The 15,019-nt window shown below is 40.7% G+C and overlaps 2 protein-coding genes across 2 annotated transcripts in view; both read left to right on the forward strand.

Annotated features, from left to right (window-relative positions):
* The window catches only part of LOC134624309 (nucleotide-binding oligomerization domain-containing protein 2-like), a 1,192,597-nt gene that overhangs the window by 818,176 nt on the left and 359,402 nt on the right, over positions 1–15,019 (forward strand). The gene's annotated exons all lie outside the window — the stretch shown is intronic.
* On the forward strand, positions 11,329–14,103 carry LOC135932500 (RLA class II histocompatibility antigen, DP alpha-1 chain-like). Its single transcript, XM_065469988.1, has 4 exons — positions 11,329–11,392; positions 11,797–12,042; positions 12,920–13,097; positions 13,977–14,103. Exons 1-4 carry the CDS (start codon positions 11,329–11,331, stop codon positions 14,101–14,103), a joined length of 615 nt encoding a protein of 204 aa, XP_065326060.1.

Below are 15,019 nucleotides of genomic sequence, written 5' to 3' on the forward strand. Positions count from 1 at the left end.
TATATATATATATATATATATAATCTCAATATTCTTTATGTGTATAAGGAACACTGTTGATTTATTAAACACATGCGTGGTAAGATATACACCATAACCATATCAGCATAAATCTCCGCTAGAAAGCACACTTCAAATGGTTTTAATATGTCAGGGTTTACGCCCCTTCTCGCATCCGCAAAGAGTATAACATGCATGAGTTATCTGGTTGTTCAGTGATGACGCGACGAATCCTACTTCCGGGCCTAAAGTAGTCTGCGTTTAATATGGCTTTTGTGTTGTTAACATGTTTAATGCTTTGTATTTTCTTCTATTTAATCTCAAAAAGCTCCTAAAAACAGTCAGTGATCACCGTTGACCTCCCTCGGCTTTTATTACTGCTAATCATTTATTTAAGCTCAGTTTTTAAAACCTTACGATGTAACTACAGCCCAGCCCATGCAGCAGTATATGAATGACTAACCTCGTATTGTGGATGGATTATCTCAGTTGTTCTCCTGACTGAAGTTTGGTCCTTTTACAGCATCCTGCCATGTGATTACATTTGTTCCTGACCACTGAGAACCCTCACGTTAACTTTTATCGAGTGGAAAAAAAGTTAGCTTGTTTATATTATGCTAACATAGCTGTGTCGCTAGCGGTCACGTAGCACATCATTATATACCAGCTAGCCCAACTTCAGTAACCCTACAAACGTCACTGCTGTTTAGTTTTCTGTCTTCATTTATGTTGGAAGTGATAGCAGAGCTGTACGTTTGAATTTGTTTCTAAACCCCTGCAGTCAGGACATGCTATATTGTATTTAGATGGAAGCTAGCGAGCTAACTTCCTGCTAACTTCTAACTCCGTTAAATGTCATAAATTCCGTTTTCATGGATGCCTGGATGTTAAACTCAATTGTTACACCTGGTAGAGCAGAACGCTGATCATTTTATTAAAGATGAAAGACTGTCAATAGAAAATTGTATTGTTTTAGTCAGTATAAGCTTTTAATGATATAAGTTTGCTTGTGATAGAATGCTGCATGATGATCATTTCCTTGCTTAGAACTGATTGTTCTTTTCATTGTTCAGGACTGATTCTTCTTCATAACACGTGTTCTGATATTTGTATCTGAGTCTTCTCACAGCGATAGTAAGAAGACAAACAAGCAGTTCTGACCTCGAACACACACACACACACACACACACTCACACACACACAATCACATACGCACATGCTCACGTCAAATGTATTCATTTTTCTTGTGTATAAATAAAGACAAGTGCAAGAGCAGAGCGCGCATCGCAGGGCCCCCACTCTGGTGTGAGCGTTCTGTGATCGCCCTTGTATACAAGTAAATGCTGCAGCGTCTGTGTGTGTTTCTCCTCTTAGACTCTCAGCTGAAGAAGTGTCTTTAGAATAAATCTCTTGACATTTATTATGGTCCTTCGAAGCCGGGGCAGAAATATCAGAACTGTTATCTGTGACTCTGTTCCAGGATCCAGCACTGATTCCTGACGCCGTGGGAAGCCAGCACCGAAGTCTGTGCACAGCCCTCTTAGACGAGGCCGAAAGACCTGGGACGCTAAAATTCGGGTCCAGGCCGGTGTTTTTATTCTGGTCCACGGCGGTGGGATTCAGTCTGGCGATCCGAACCACCAGTGAGACGTCTGAGGGTGAGAGAAACACTATTTTGGTTAGGAATCGCCGTAATGAACCGAATAACAAAAAAAATAGAAAAATAAAATAGGTTAGGATTCGCCGTAATGAACCGAATTAGACTTAGGTTTTAGAAGTAGCCGTAAGTACTTCATAACAAATTAAAATAGGTTAGGATTCGCCGTAACAAACCGAATTAGACTTAGGGTTTAGAAGTAGCCGTAATTACTTCATAACAAACTGTAAAGGCGCGCAAATGTCTATGTGTGTATGTGTCTAGAAGTAAGTTGATTTTACAGCACAATACGCTGCTGAACTACTTCTATTTTTATTTTGTTGTTTGCTTGAGGCTCACGTACTGGTGACAGAAGAGAACGGTTGAGCTTTGTCTCATAAAACTGATACCGCTTGACCTTTAGGGTCAAGTCGAAGGCCGTATCAGAAAACCACTCTGAAGTCAAGCGTGCCAGCGAAGGCCCAGCAAAATCTTTGAAAATGAGGAATAAACAAGCAAAATTAACACCTGATGAGGGTTGGTTAGACAAACAACAAGCCAGAGCAGGAATAATCCAAAAGAAGGAGAGAGGAATGGAGAGGAAGACAGGCGACAAAGAGTAAAAGCATTAACAAACAAAGAAGACAGTGACTCAGGACAGGATAGCAGCTCAGGTGAAGAGAATAGTTCAGATCAGGAAGGACATAATAATCCCTCATCAAGTGAAAAAATTCAAGACCAAAGTAGAAATTTAAAAGGGCTGGAAACAGACCCGACTCAATACATGTAAATACAAGAGGAATAAAGTTAAATAAACAAAAGGCTAAATTGAATTAGAACTTAACTGTAATGTATTCAAGTTGATGATAGCAAGGATAACAACCTGTAAACTGGTATTAACAATGACACATAGTTGGGATGAAGACCATGCCCTGAATGAACAGAATGATTCACACAACCACATATTAAATAAAATAGAGAGACGCATAAGATATATTAAGGTTGTGTTATTGTTCAGCCAAGGAAAGTGTGTGAAAAGGAAAATGTCTCCAGCTTGGGGGAGGGTGAAACTGCAGATCACCCGCAGCCCTTGGTGGATACAAATAAAATATAAATAAATATTGTGATACACTATTGCTGTTATATAAAGAGATAATAACATTAATAATGAAATAATATTAATATGAAGAGGCACCTTAGTCAATTATGATGTGAGGTGGATAATTGTTAGAAGTAGTCTGCATCAAACTTAAGGTTGCTCAAATTCAGTACAATGACATATGAGAGGATGAAAATAAAGACATTATCTAAACCAATTAAGTGCATAGAGGCACTTGACCTGCTTGAAAACCTGTCATCCTAGATGAGACATTGCTGAAATATAGAGCACACCTGTACTAACAACTAATAATTTAAAACCTGTATACAATGGCTAACGCTACAAAATTGAGAAGCTGAATTAAATATGTGGTCACTGCTAAGCTGATGAGCAGGTTACACTTTTTTACAGCAGGGGCTACATGAGAACACATCAGAGGGAGGGAAACAGCTATTAAAGCTCAAACATGCAGCTGTCTGTGGGCTCAGTTTTTTCCCTCACACTTCTGATTTGTCTTTGGCAGCAGCCTTTTTTGCATCCTGACTCATGTGTATAAAACGTTGATACCATCAGCAACTTATTTGTTTTGGTTTTTTTGTTTTTTGTTTTGTTTTGTTTTGTTGTTTTGAAAATTAATTAAATTTGTGATCACACTCGTGGATCACAGTGACACATAATGATTAGGCATATGATTTACTAATGCAGATGTAATAAGTTTATTCTAAAATTCAAGGAGAACAAACAAGAACAACATCTTCAGTTGTTCTCTGTGTAGTGTGCTGCATTTTGTTTTTTGACGTGTTGCTTGAGTGAGGAGTACTGTGACTTCTGTAGTAGCTCTCACCATGCGACCTTGATGATGATAAGTTCAGAGCCAGCTGAGAGCTGGGTTGTCTGCTTTGTTTTAGGTGATAAGGCAGAAAAGTTAAAACTTAGTTTCTTGTCCTGAAAAAAAAAAAAAAAAAAAAAAGGGGGTTTGAGTTTCTCAGCCAAGAACAACTACAATTTCATTTTCTGTTTTTGAGAAAGGAGAATTTAAAATAATAATAATAATAATAATAATAATAATAATAATAATAATAATAATAATAATAAGCAAACAAGGAGTGATGTTTTGTTTAAGTGGTGAATAAAGCTAATACTGGAAAGTATCATTTGGTACATGATCTACGAGCAATAAATGAAATCAAGTCACCCCAAAAGAACAATGGTTCTCAGTTATAGATTTATCAAACGCCTTTTTCTCAGTGCCTTTACATCCTAACTCACAACATCTGTTTGGCTTCACTTTTGAGGGACAGAGATACACCTATACTAGGTTACCTCAGGGTTTTCAAAACAGCCCCACTCTCTATGCTGAAGTTTTAAAGAAATCAATGATGTCCTGCCTCCTGCCAGCAGGAGGACAGTTTCTACTTTGCGTAGATGACATTTTAGTGACTGGCCACACAGAGGAAGGGTGTAAACAAAATACTATGGCTGTGTTACGTCACTTGGCTGAGGAAGGCCACAAAGTGTCTCTGAATAAACTCCAATTATGGAGACCTGAAGTAACATACTTAGGGTACACCTTCTCAGGTGAAGGCAGAAATATACTAAAGAAAAGAAAAGAAGCTATACAAAATGTGCCACAGCCACAAAACTAAGCATTTACATTCTTTCTAACTGTCAGTGAGCCTGAGTTATGACCTTGGCTCCCAGTTTTTCTGCTCCCGTGCAATGTGCTCTGTTGTCTCTAAAATGGGGGAAAAAAAAAAAAAAAAAAAAAAAAAGGGCCCTGACTCTCTGAACACAATAGTCTCTTTATAACTCAGCATTATGAAATGTCACGAAATAGTCTAACTCACTCACAGTAAATCAGCAGTATAGGATAATACCAACCTATCTAGTTAATCTAATGATTTTCACATTCTTTTGACTCAAAAGTATGATGCGAACTAAAACTACATACTGATTACACAAGAAGTATGATGTGGCCTACAGCAGTGTCATGATTCACTCATTTTGATTACAGGTATAATGTAATATATAGCAGCATAATAATCTCATAGCTGCTAATAGCACATTTGCCTTTTTTAACACACGCGAGAGAAAGGCAACTGTTAAGAAAATGCCCTTTTGGGTGAGACAGGCCCAGAGGCCCTGCATGCAAGCGTACTAACACACATGAAGAACAGCTTACACTATAGCACAAACTATATACATGCGCCTCTATATCTCTCATTGGTGTTAAAGCAGGAAAAGCTTAACAGAGTTTTGTTATCAAATGCTGAATTTATCTACTGCTGACATTTAACTCTCCAGCTTGCTGGACAATAGGTGACACCTTTGTGAAAACAGAGAAGAGGAAATAAAGACAGAGAGAGAGTCTGGTATGACCAAGCAGTAATCAGACAATAAATTTAGTTGGTAATACAATAAATTGTGGAATGCTTTCTGTTTGATTGATGCAAAACAAGTAATTTAATGTATGAAGGAAATTCTCTTTTGTGATAATATTTTGAACATGCATTTCTGTTGACCTATCAACTTAGCGCATTATGAGCTGATATGCAAATTTGTTGATTGATACTAGATTTGGAAAAATAACTGGATTATAAAATAAGTAAATAAGATGTAACAACGGTTGAAATTAGTTTCTTATTTCTAGTGTGTGGAGGAAGATTTTATCATGGCACACATCTGTTTACATGGAAGAAAACTCGTCATGTGATACGACATTTAGCAATATACTTCTGATGTTCAGCACATCAGAAGGATGACTCTGACATTAGAAAGGGAAACAATTTTGCTGACAAAGCTGAAAAACCAGCAGCCATACAAAACAACAGTCTTATTAACAACTCATGAAAATCACACCACTCGTCTGTCTGTACTGCAGGACGAACAAAAAGCAGCATCACCTAAAGAACAGAAAACAATGGCTAAAAAACAGAGCAGTACTAGACACTGATGACATATTGAAAATAGCAGGAAAGCCCATTCTTCCCAAATCATTACACAAAACAGCCACTCTAGTGAGCCATAGTTTTGAGCCATGGCTCATCAGGAGGGGTGATCCAAGGAATGGTCCTTATTAGAAACCGACAATTTTACACTATTAATTTTGAAACTTCAGCAAAAGAATATGTGAGAACATGTATGACCTGCCAAAAACACAATAGCCAAGGTAACTTAAGGCCAAAAAGAGGACATTTTCCTACACCACCTCACCCATTTCATACAATTCACATGGACTTCATTGAATTGAATGAGTGTCAGGGCTCAAAATACGCTCTAGTAATTATAGATGTTTTCTCAAAATGGCCAGAAATCTACCCAGTGAAAAAAAGCAGATGCAATCTCAGTTGCAAAGTGTCTATGCAACCATTTCATTCCAACATATGGTATTCCTACTCTGATAAGATCAGATAATGGAACCCATTTTGTAAATGACGTGATCAGCAAAGTATCTGAAGCACTAGGTTTCAGGTTAAAACACCATTGTGCCTACCATCCACAGAGTGCAGGATTAGTGGAGAGAACAAATGGCACTATAAAACAAAGGCTCAGGAAAACAATGGAAGAAACTGGCAGGCCGTGGCCAGAATGTGTAGGCCTAGTCAAAATGTGGATGAGAATAACACAAGGAAATAACGAACTGTCCCCATTTGAAATCATACATGGGCGACCTTTTCCATTGCCAGTTATTAGCGAGCCACTAGATAAGTCAATCCGTGAAACCACTCTGGCAGATTGGATGACTCAATTGTTGACAAACAGAGAAGTTGTTTTGAACAATAAATTGCCTTCTGAATCCTCTCCAGTATCTTGCAGGTTGAAGCCAGGTGATTGGGTCCTGATTCAAGTTCTCCATAGAAAGAATTGGAGCTCGCCCAGATGGGAAGGTTCCTACCAAGTGCTCATCACCACACCAACCGCCTGTAAGATAGCAGAAAGACCATCTTGGATTCACCAAAGCCACTGCAAGAAAGTGAGTGACAGCCTAGACTCATAGACTCCAGCACCCCTACCTTCTGGTGATCTACCTGGTGAAGAGAGGGCTGATTGGGTATATCCTGCCCTCTACTTCTCGCCAGTAGTCCACTCACCCGAGGATCTAGGTGTGTTTGGCTGTCATGAAGACACTCGCCATCCTAGCAGCTGTCCTCCTGCTCCTAGCAGGACTCCTCGCGCTTTTCGAGGACAATAAAGAAGACAAACAACACCACCTGCAGACAAGATGGACACATGACAACTCACATCTTCGTGACATGACACAAGACCACATTCACCCATGGATGAATAACGCATGGTATCGCTACGTGCATGACAGAACCAAGGGAGAGCCTAACAACACTGCGTGTTACGTCTGCTCCCACATGCCAAGCACCTCAACGCATCCCACCTTTTATGGAGACTACATGAACAAAACACAAGCCAAATGTGCCGCCAGCTTTTCGGGCGTTGGCTATCAGCATAATAAAATCACCATCAACGAGACAAGCTCATCTACCATCTACTCGCTTAACTTCCTTAGTATCTTTCAGGGACCACCCCAATACGAGATAATCACCATTGAAGACGCTGGACTTGACAAAGGAACGTGTGACCAACTTTTCTGGATCAACTTCAATGTGACAAACCGGAACACATCCATTCACTTCCCAGTGTTCTTGGACCAAACCCCAGGGAAGAACCACTCCATGTGCTACCAGCAATACAACGGTAACAGACCGCTTGGAAACACCACTAACTGTAAGCAGACCGCTGGAAGTGGAGAAGGTGCCCCTGTGAACATGACCGGCCCCTCAAATGGCACTTACTGGGTGCAAGGAATGGCCTGGCTATGTGGGCAACGGGCTTATTTCATACTACCCCCAGGCTGGACCGGAGTTTGTGCCCCCATCTTTATATCAGACCACACCTTCAGGATAACCGCTGTAAACACCACCCCAACCACACGGCGGAAAGGAAGATCAACATCTCCAGGTATCCAACCACACGACCCCGTGTACGGCAGTGATGTGCCCGAGGAATTCAAACTATGGACCACTGGACAGAAGGTCCTCCACTCACTGTTTCCGTGGGTTGGAACTGGAAAAAACATGTTAAGGATTGAAACTCTGGACTACCGCTTTGGACTCTTCTTGAACGCTTCATGCAAGATCAACGAACAGCAAGATCAGGAAATCAATGCATTACGGATCACAGTGATGCAACATCAAGTAGCTTTGGACATGATCCTGGCAGAGACGGGGACTTTGCGTCCTCTTCAACAACACCTGCTGCACTTACATACCAGACAATGTACACTCATCAAACATGACTGATGCCCTGAACGCCTTGAGACAGATCCAGCAGGCCCAAAGTCAGGACTATGTGAGTAATACAAGTGACTGGTTTTCTTGGTTTTACACTGGCTCCTGGCTACAGGTGCTAAAGAGACTACTCATCGGAGTTGGAGTATTTTTACTTTTATTTTGTGTTTTTGTAACATGTATCCTGCCATGTCTAAAACTCATGATTAACCGCATAATCATTTCCACTGTAGCTGCATACATAGCTGTGACAAATGATGATGATGATGATCCCGACCTGTTGGAATGTGAAGACTTTGCGTGATTAATGATGATGTGACAGAAATTGTGCAACAAGATGTTACATACTGATATCTCACTTAAAGGTTATACTGACAACAGGAGGGAATGTCAATAGAAAATTGTATTGTTTGTCAGTATAAGCTTTTAATGATATAAGTTTGCTTGTGATAGAATGCTGCATGATGATCATTTCCTTGCTTAGAACTGATTGTTCTTTTCATTGTTCAGGACTGATTCTTCCTCATAACACGTGTTCTGATATTTGTATCTGAGTCTTCTCACAGCGATAGTAAGAAGACAAACAAGCAGTTCTGACCTCGAACACACACACACACACACACACACACACACACACACACACACACTCACACACACACAATCACATACGCACATGCTCACGTCAAATGTATTCATTTTTCTTGTGTATAAATAAAGACAAGTGCAAGAGCAGAGCGCGCATCGCAGGGCCCCCACTCTGGTGTGAGCGTTCTGTGATCGCCCTTGTATACATGTAAATGCTGCAGCGTCTGTGTGTGTTTCTCCTCTTAGACTCTCAGCTGAAGAAGTGTCTTTAGAATAAATCTCTTGACAACAGTGTTTTAACTCTCAGTAATGCCACAGTGATCATTTGATATATGGACCTGCAGCAGAGTTTAGGCCCAGACACGGCTAGTGACGTCAGACTGAACAACCGGATAGTTAATGACAGTTAGATAAATTTCCGTTATCAGCAACATTTTACCATACATGGCTGTTTGTTTCCACCGTCTCACCCCAGATGTTTCCTGTTGACTTATTCGTTTCATGCTTATCTTTAACACCTCCTGCATCAACTGTTGCTGTGAAAGCACAAAGCAAGCAAAATATGTATCACTTTTACCCTAGAAATAAATCTACGTGATGTCTGTGTTTGTAAGCGTGTTATGCATTGACCTTTTACTGCACTCTGTCACCTTTCACCATATGTCATCTGGACAGTTCCGCCAGATGAAGCTTATGACCCTTGAAAGACTGAATGCTTAACTCTTTATGAGCACATTTGCAGTATGTGGAAGAAAATGATTACCGCTTATTCTAATAAAAGAGATCAAAGAGAAAACAAACATTTTCAATCAGTTATGCTTAAGCATATAAGCAATTACTTATGCGTAAGTTTTACCGTACCTAAATTATCAAACACACAAAAAGTCATACACTGATCATATAATCCATTGTTTCAAATTAGACCTAAAACTCCCCCTTTTTGACACATTTTGTGAGTCACAACCAAAAGGCTTAATACAAACGATATTTAGGAGTCAGTAAATTATTATAATTATTTTTATTTTATTTTACTTTGATTACATGTAAACTTCGGAGTGGCGGACCTTAAAGCTACCGAGGTCTCAGAGTGAGGATCGAAGTTAGTGGCTAAATATTGGTGGTATTGACCCTGTGCACGAGAAAATGCTAACTTCCTGGTTTGAGACCGGATGTAGCTTTACTTTGCGGTCAATCACTACTGCAAAGATATACTGCAAAATCATGTCCAAAACTCGAAAACGGAAAGATCGCGTTAAGTTACAAAGAGCAGAAGGTGGGAACACTCACCACTGTTGTGTCATAAAAAAATCTAATGATCAATTTTGACGTTTAAAGAGTTTAGATCGATCAGTTGTTTACATGATTCAACACAAGCAGAACTGCATTACTGCATGCAGAAGACACATCGTCCACATTCAGAAGCACATCTCTGTATAGTGACTGGTCTTATGATTTAAACAGGCAAATGTTCAGCATTCAAACTACAGGTGAGGAATAGTCAAACCAGATGTTTCCCCGTTATGTTGATATCAGCTAGTCAAGTACACACCTACACAGCATGTTAACAAACCGTGAAAAAAAGCCACACAAAAAAATGAACGATTGCTGGTAAGGGTTTCTATACATTAGTATTTACGAAGGGTATGTTGTGACTTACCTTCAAAATTATAGTGGTCCCTCGCTATAACGCAGTTCACCTTTCACCTCGCTGTTTCGCAGATTTTTTAGTGCAAGTTTGCATGCTTTTTTTTTTTACATCACATTGTGTCCTGCGTCCTGATCGCTGCAGACGATCTCCCCCGTGACGTCTCTCCTGTACAGTACAGAATCGTTGCATCCATCGCTAGCAGTGTGACCATCGCTGGTTATTTTTAGAACATAACACCCACAATAAACGAGGGACAGCTGAGAAATATATCATTTGAATCCCTTTTCTCTTTTGCGCTGAGGCGCGGGGGAAAAATATCGACAAGTCGATGAACATCATTTACAGATATATTGGGTAAATGCCCAAGACATCTATAGAAATGTAAATCGCCGCTTGGTTCATTCATTTGCTTAACTTGTTTTGGACCGTAAACAAGGCGCGAATAGGACACCGGAAACAAAGCTCCCCACAGGAGTTTCCGCACCGGAAGTAGCATATGCTAACGTGCACATAGTCAATTGCTGCTATTGGTAGCAGAGGAAGTTTTATTTTGAAAGTCCTGTCAGGGTTCAGTAGTTTGTAGTTTGGAGACAGAGCAGCACTAAAGCTGGTTCAGCCTCTCAGAGTCTGATGATGGTCCCATTGAACTCACAGCAGAAGGATGAAGCCTTCACAGCTGCCCCACTCCACCTTTATCCCCCCAAACTCCTCCTGGACTCACGGAGGTTTCGCCAGATCACTTCTGCAGTTCTCCATTCGTCCATCAGGCGTCCTCAGTATACCAGCAATACCAGATCACCTGACCACCTGTTCAGCGTTTCTTTATTAGATATTTTTTTCCACACCTGTGACCTTCATCAGGCTCTGATCAAAATTTGTTTTTTATAATATATTTTATAATATTATTATTAATCTGTGTGTGTGTCTGTTTGTGGGCCCCGTGCCTCTGTCTGACTGGACACTGATTACATCATTGGTCCCTGCTCTGTGATTGGCTGCTGTGTGTGTTTGAGTTCACAGAGATTCAGAGAGTGTGAGAGTCACAGAGCTGCTGCTGCTGATGAAGATGAAGGTGTGGGTGCTGCTCCTCGTCCTCTGCTCGGTCATCTGTGTCTCTGCTGATGGTGAGTCTCTGAGTCACTCATTAACACTTGTATTTTAATTAACTTATTGAACAAATGAACTCTGTCAGAAGTCCAAAACAGAAGAGAGGAGCAGGCTCACACATTTATCACGTGATTGTTAAACTTCACCAGCTGATTACTGGGACACTGTTTGTCTAAATATGAGCTTGTCCACAACACAAACACTCTTCCCCAGCAGGGTCGAACGAAAAATCTGGGAAAGCACAAATATTAAACACATATACACAAGATCTATGTTGTTAGACCAAAAGTTAAAAAAAGAGATTTTAATGAACTCTGTATTTAAGGACTAAAGCATCAGGCTGATGGTTCCTGTGTGACTCACATTTGCTGAGAGTCAGGACTGAATAACAGACACTGAATCAACCCTCTGATCTCTTCAGGTCTGTATGAGATGAACTCTGTCAGCGGCTGTTCAGACACTGATGGAGAGGATGTGCTGATCCTGGATGATGAGGTGGTCTGGTACGCAGACTTCAACAAACAGAAAGGAGTCGATTCTCTGCCAGCCTTTGCAGATCATCCAAGCTTTGAAGGAAAGTATGAAGAAGCTGTGGCTAGTCAACTGATCTGCAGACAAAACCTGAAGGTGGCTCGTATGGCTATGAAGGACTTCCCCAAACGACACAGTAAACACAAATCATCAACCACACAGTCCACATGTAAAGAGCAGAGATACACACACAGTGTGGGAGTAAATACTGGAAACATTTCACTCAAAGAGATTCTTAAAAAAGCTTTATGGCAGATAAATCATGGAGATCCAGGCTGACAGGTTAGATCAGTGAGGAGTAGTGTATTAAACATTTAGTCAAACTACTGCAGCACATTCAATTCACAGAGGAGCTGTTTGGTTTTCAGGATCAAATCCAACCCTATTTGTTTAATGTTGGCTCATTCTTCCAAAGTCACGGAGCTGCTCTGGTTTCTCAGGTGTTCATTTTCAAATGAGCTGATGTTAATCCAGGCAGAAATGTTTTCATCACTAATTTGTTGAGTTAGTAAATGCTGTGAGTTTTAGTGACTTCTTTAAAAAAAAAACATGAACATGTCAGAACTGATTGTGGAAAAATCTCCAAGTCATGTGAAGAAACAGAAAATATTTTCTAAATTCATCTTTCTGAGTTAACTTCAGTAATTACTCCCCCAAAAACAATAATAACCTGGGATGGTTTTACAAGCCCAGACTGCAGGTTTCAGGGGAAGATATTACTTGGAAAGGCTTGAGGGACCAGTTAGGACTTTACAGTTTCTTTGTTTTCATGTGTTGTTGGTTATGAGCTCATTGCACATTTTATTCAGTTAGTATTTTTTTTATTTAGATCCAAAACTGCAACAACACTTCATGTAAGGTTACAAACTAGCAAATATTGGAGATAAAAAACAACCACCACAGAGTCAGTGCAGGTCCAGCACATACTGACTTCTCTTCATTGTAATGCTGGTGTTTGTCGAGTGCAGTGTGTCGACTGGTGTTGTGAGTAAACTGAATGTGTTTGTGCACAGATGCTCCTGACAGTGTGAACATCTACACTACACTAAATATGGAGCTTGGAGTACAGAACACTTTGATCTGTCATGTGACTGGTTTCTATCCTGCTCCTGTTAACATCACCTGGACCAAGAACACAAAGAAAGTGGTTGAAGGCAGCATTTTTTTGCTGCCTTCTACAAGATGGCGCCAGTGTGTATGGCAGGCCATCCTCGTCTCTGTTGTCGATCTCTTTTCCTTGATATGTGTTTATTATTTGTTATCTTTCTGGCACTATGCCCCCCAGATGGTTATGTATTAATCACCTATGACCGGGATACCCTGTTAAATCTTCGTTTTCCCCCCTGTGCTGGGTTGGATCAAGGCTGGAATTTAGGAGACGCTACCTTTCCACGTATCATCTCTTCCACTGGTTCATACGGTTCCCCTCTCTGCCCCCCGCCTAAGAAGCGCTATAGGAAGCGGGGCAAATGGAGTGGGTTTCGGGTTCGCTTTAAGGCTTACCTTAAAACATCAGTTGCAGCTAATTCCCTCACCACCGCGGGGATTATGCGACTTCCATCCGCTCGGGATCCATTATCCTTGAGGCTGCTCAACCATGTTCTTCAGTTCACCGAGACCCTCGGGAACAGGTGGAGGCGTGGCCTCTGTTTTTAAAAACAAACTTAAAGTTCGGCAACTGCCCTCTCCTACCTATTCTAGTTTTGAGGTTCAACTATTGGAGCTTGCTGGACCCCCAACGATTCTATGTGCTGTGATTTATTGACCACCTAAATATAATAGGTCTTTTATTTGTGAATTTGCTGACTTCTTAGGTTCATTTTTATTAAGTTGTGACCAAGCTCTTATTACTGGAGATTTTCACATACATATTTGTTGTGGTGATGACCCCCTAACCAAGGATTTTCTTGCCCTAATTGACTCTTAGCCAGTCGCAGAGATGAAGCAAGAGGCATCAACACATAAATCTACTCTACCCGGCTTAAATCACAAGAGCACCTCTGACCGAAAAGCTGTACATTTTTCTTGTTTGCACAAATTAATCCAGATTCACATTAATTCTGTTCACAGCTCCAACAAAATGAGGAAGAGGAGGGGGAGAAACACAATTAGATTGAATTACAATTGGATGGAAGTTGAGGACAAGGAGAAGCAAGCTTTGGATGAGGAGGAAGAGAAGCAGCAGGAGCATCTTTAGGGATCTCTATGATGTCATTGAGGTTTGTTTCATTAATATTGTCCTCTCACAAAGAAAGATGACTTGTTTTAGTTCACCTACTTCCTGTGTTAAATAGTGATGTGCAAAGCATTGTGGAAAACCACGGAGCAGGCATGTATAGGGCATCTGCAGGTAAATGAACATCAAATCTCTAAGACAGACTGAAATCTGTATATTTATCACCCTTATGATAAAACCCATGTCAGCCATTGGTTTATGGACTTTGTATTTTGAAGCCTCAACATTTGCTTTATTGCTATTGCTATGTTGGTTTTTGTGAGGCTTTTGGGACCATATTAGGATGAGGGATCAGAATCTGGAGTCGTGCACACTAATGTTTCATTTAGTGTGTATCCATAAGATTTGTACAGCAGATCCAAGTTGTACCTTGAAAACAGGAAAGCCGTCTGCATAGAGGAGAACTTTAATAGCAGGCTTGTACAAAGTGAGGCTTTGTGCTCACATTTGCTGCAAACACTCGTTTTACCCTGTTTTGATGCATAATTCAGTTGAAATCAGGCAAGAACTGGACTTGTTTTTTATAATGTGTTCTTGTGAATTGATTGTGTATCGCATATGTTTGATTTGACTTTCTGCAAGACAACAGTCGCCCGCTGGCCAAAAAAGTTTTCCAAATACCTCCACGTGAGCAAGCCTGGATTTAGAAAAGAATAGCAAAAAAAATCTGTACCTCCTGCTTCACATGCAATTTGTATTTCTGTGTTCAGAGGCGGCGGCGAGAGTGGAGACCTCGGCTCATCCAGCTGGAGAGCTTGACCAGGAGGAGTCGAACATTAACTCAGCTCTTCCAGGGCACCCTGCAGACTCGGCTGCTGGCATCGGCGAGGGATGACGTGAACGCCAAACTGGAGTCCATCACAGGTCGACTGCAGGT

This window comes from Pelmatolapia mariae, linkage group LG3_W (assembly GCF_036321145.2).
Source record: "Pelmatolapia mariae isolate MD_Pm_ZW linkage group LG3_W, Pm_UMD_F_2, whole genome shotgun sequence".
Classification (NCBI taxonomy): Eukaryota; Metazoa; Chordata; class Actinopteri; order Cichliformes; family Cichlidae; genus Pelmatolapia; species Pelmatolapia mariae.

Excerpts from the sequence above, each read along its gene's own strand:
- LOC135932500 (XM_065469988.1), top strand. The coding sequence starts at position 11,329 with ATGAAGATGAAGGTGTGGGTGCTGCTCCTCGTCCTCTGCTCGGTCATC. Across the intron at positions 12,043-12,919 it reads GGACTTCCCCAAACGACACA|ATGCTCCTGACAGTGTGAAC; the intron begins GTAAACACAAAT and ends GTTTGTGCACAG. Across the intron at positions 13,098-13,976 it reads CCTTCTACAAGATGGCGCCA|CTCCAACAAAATGAGGAAGA; the intron begins GTGTGTATGGCA and ends TTCTGTTCACAG.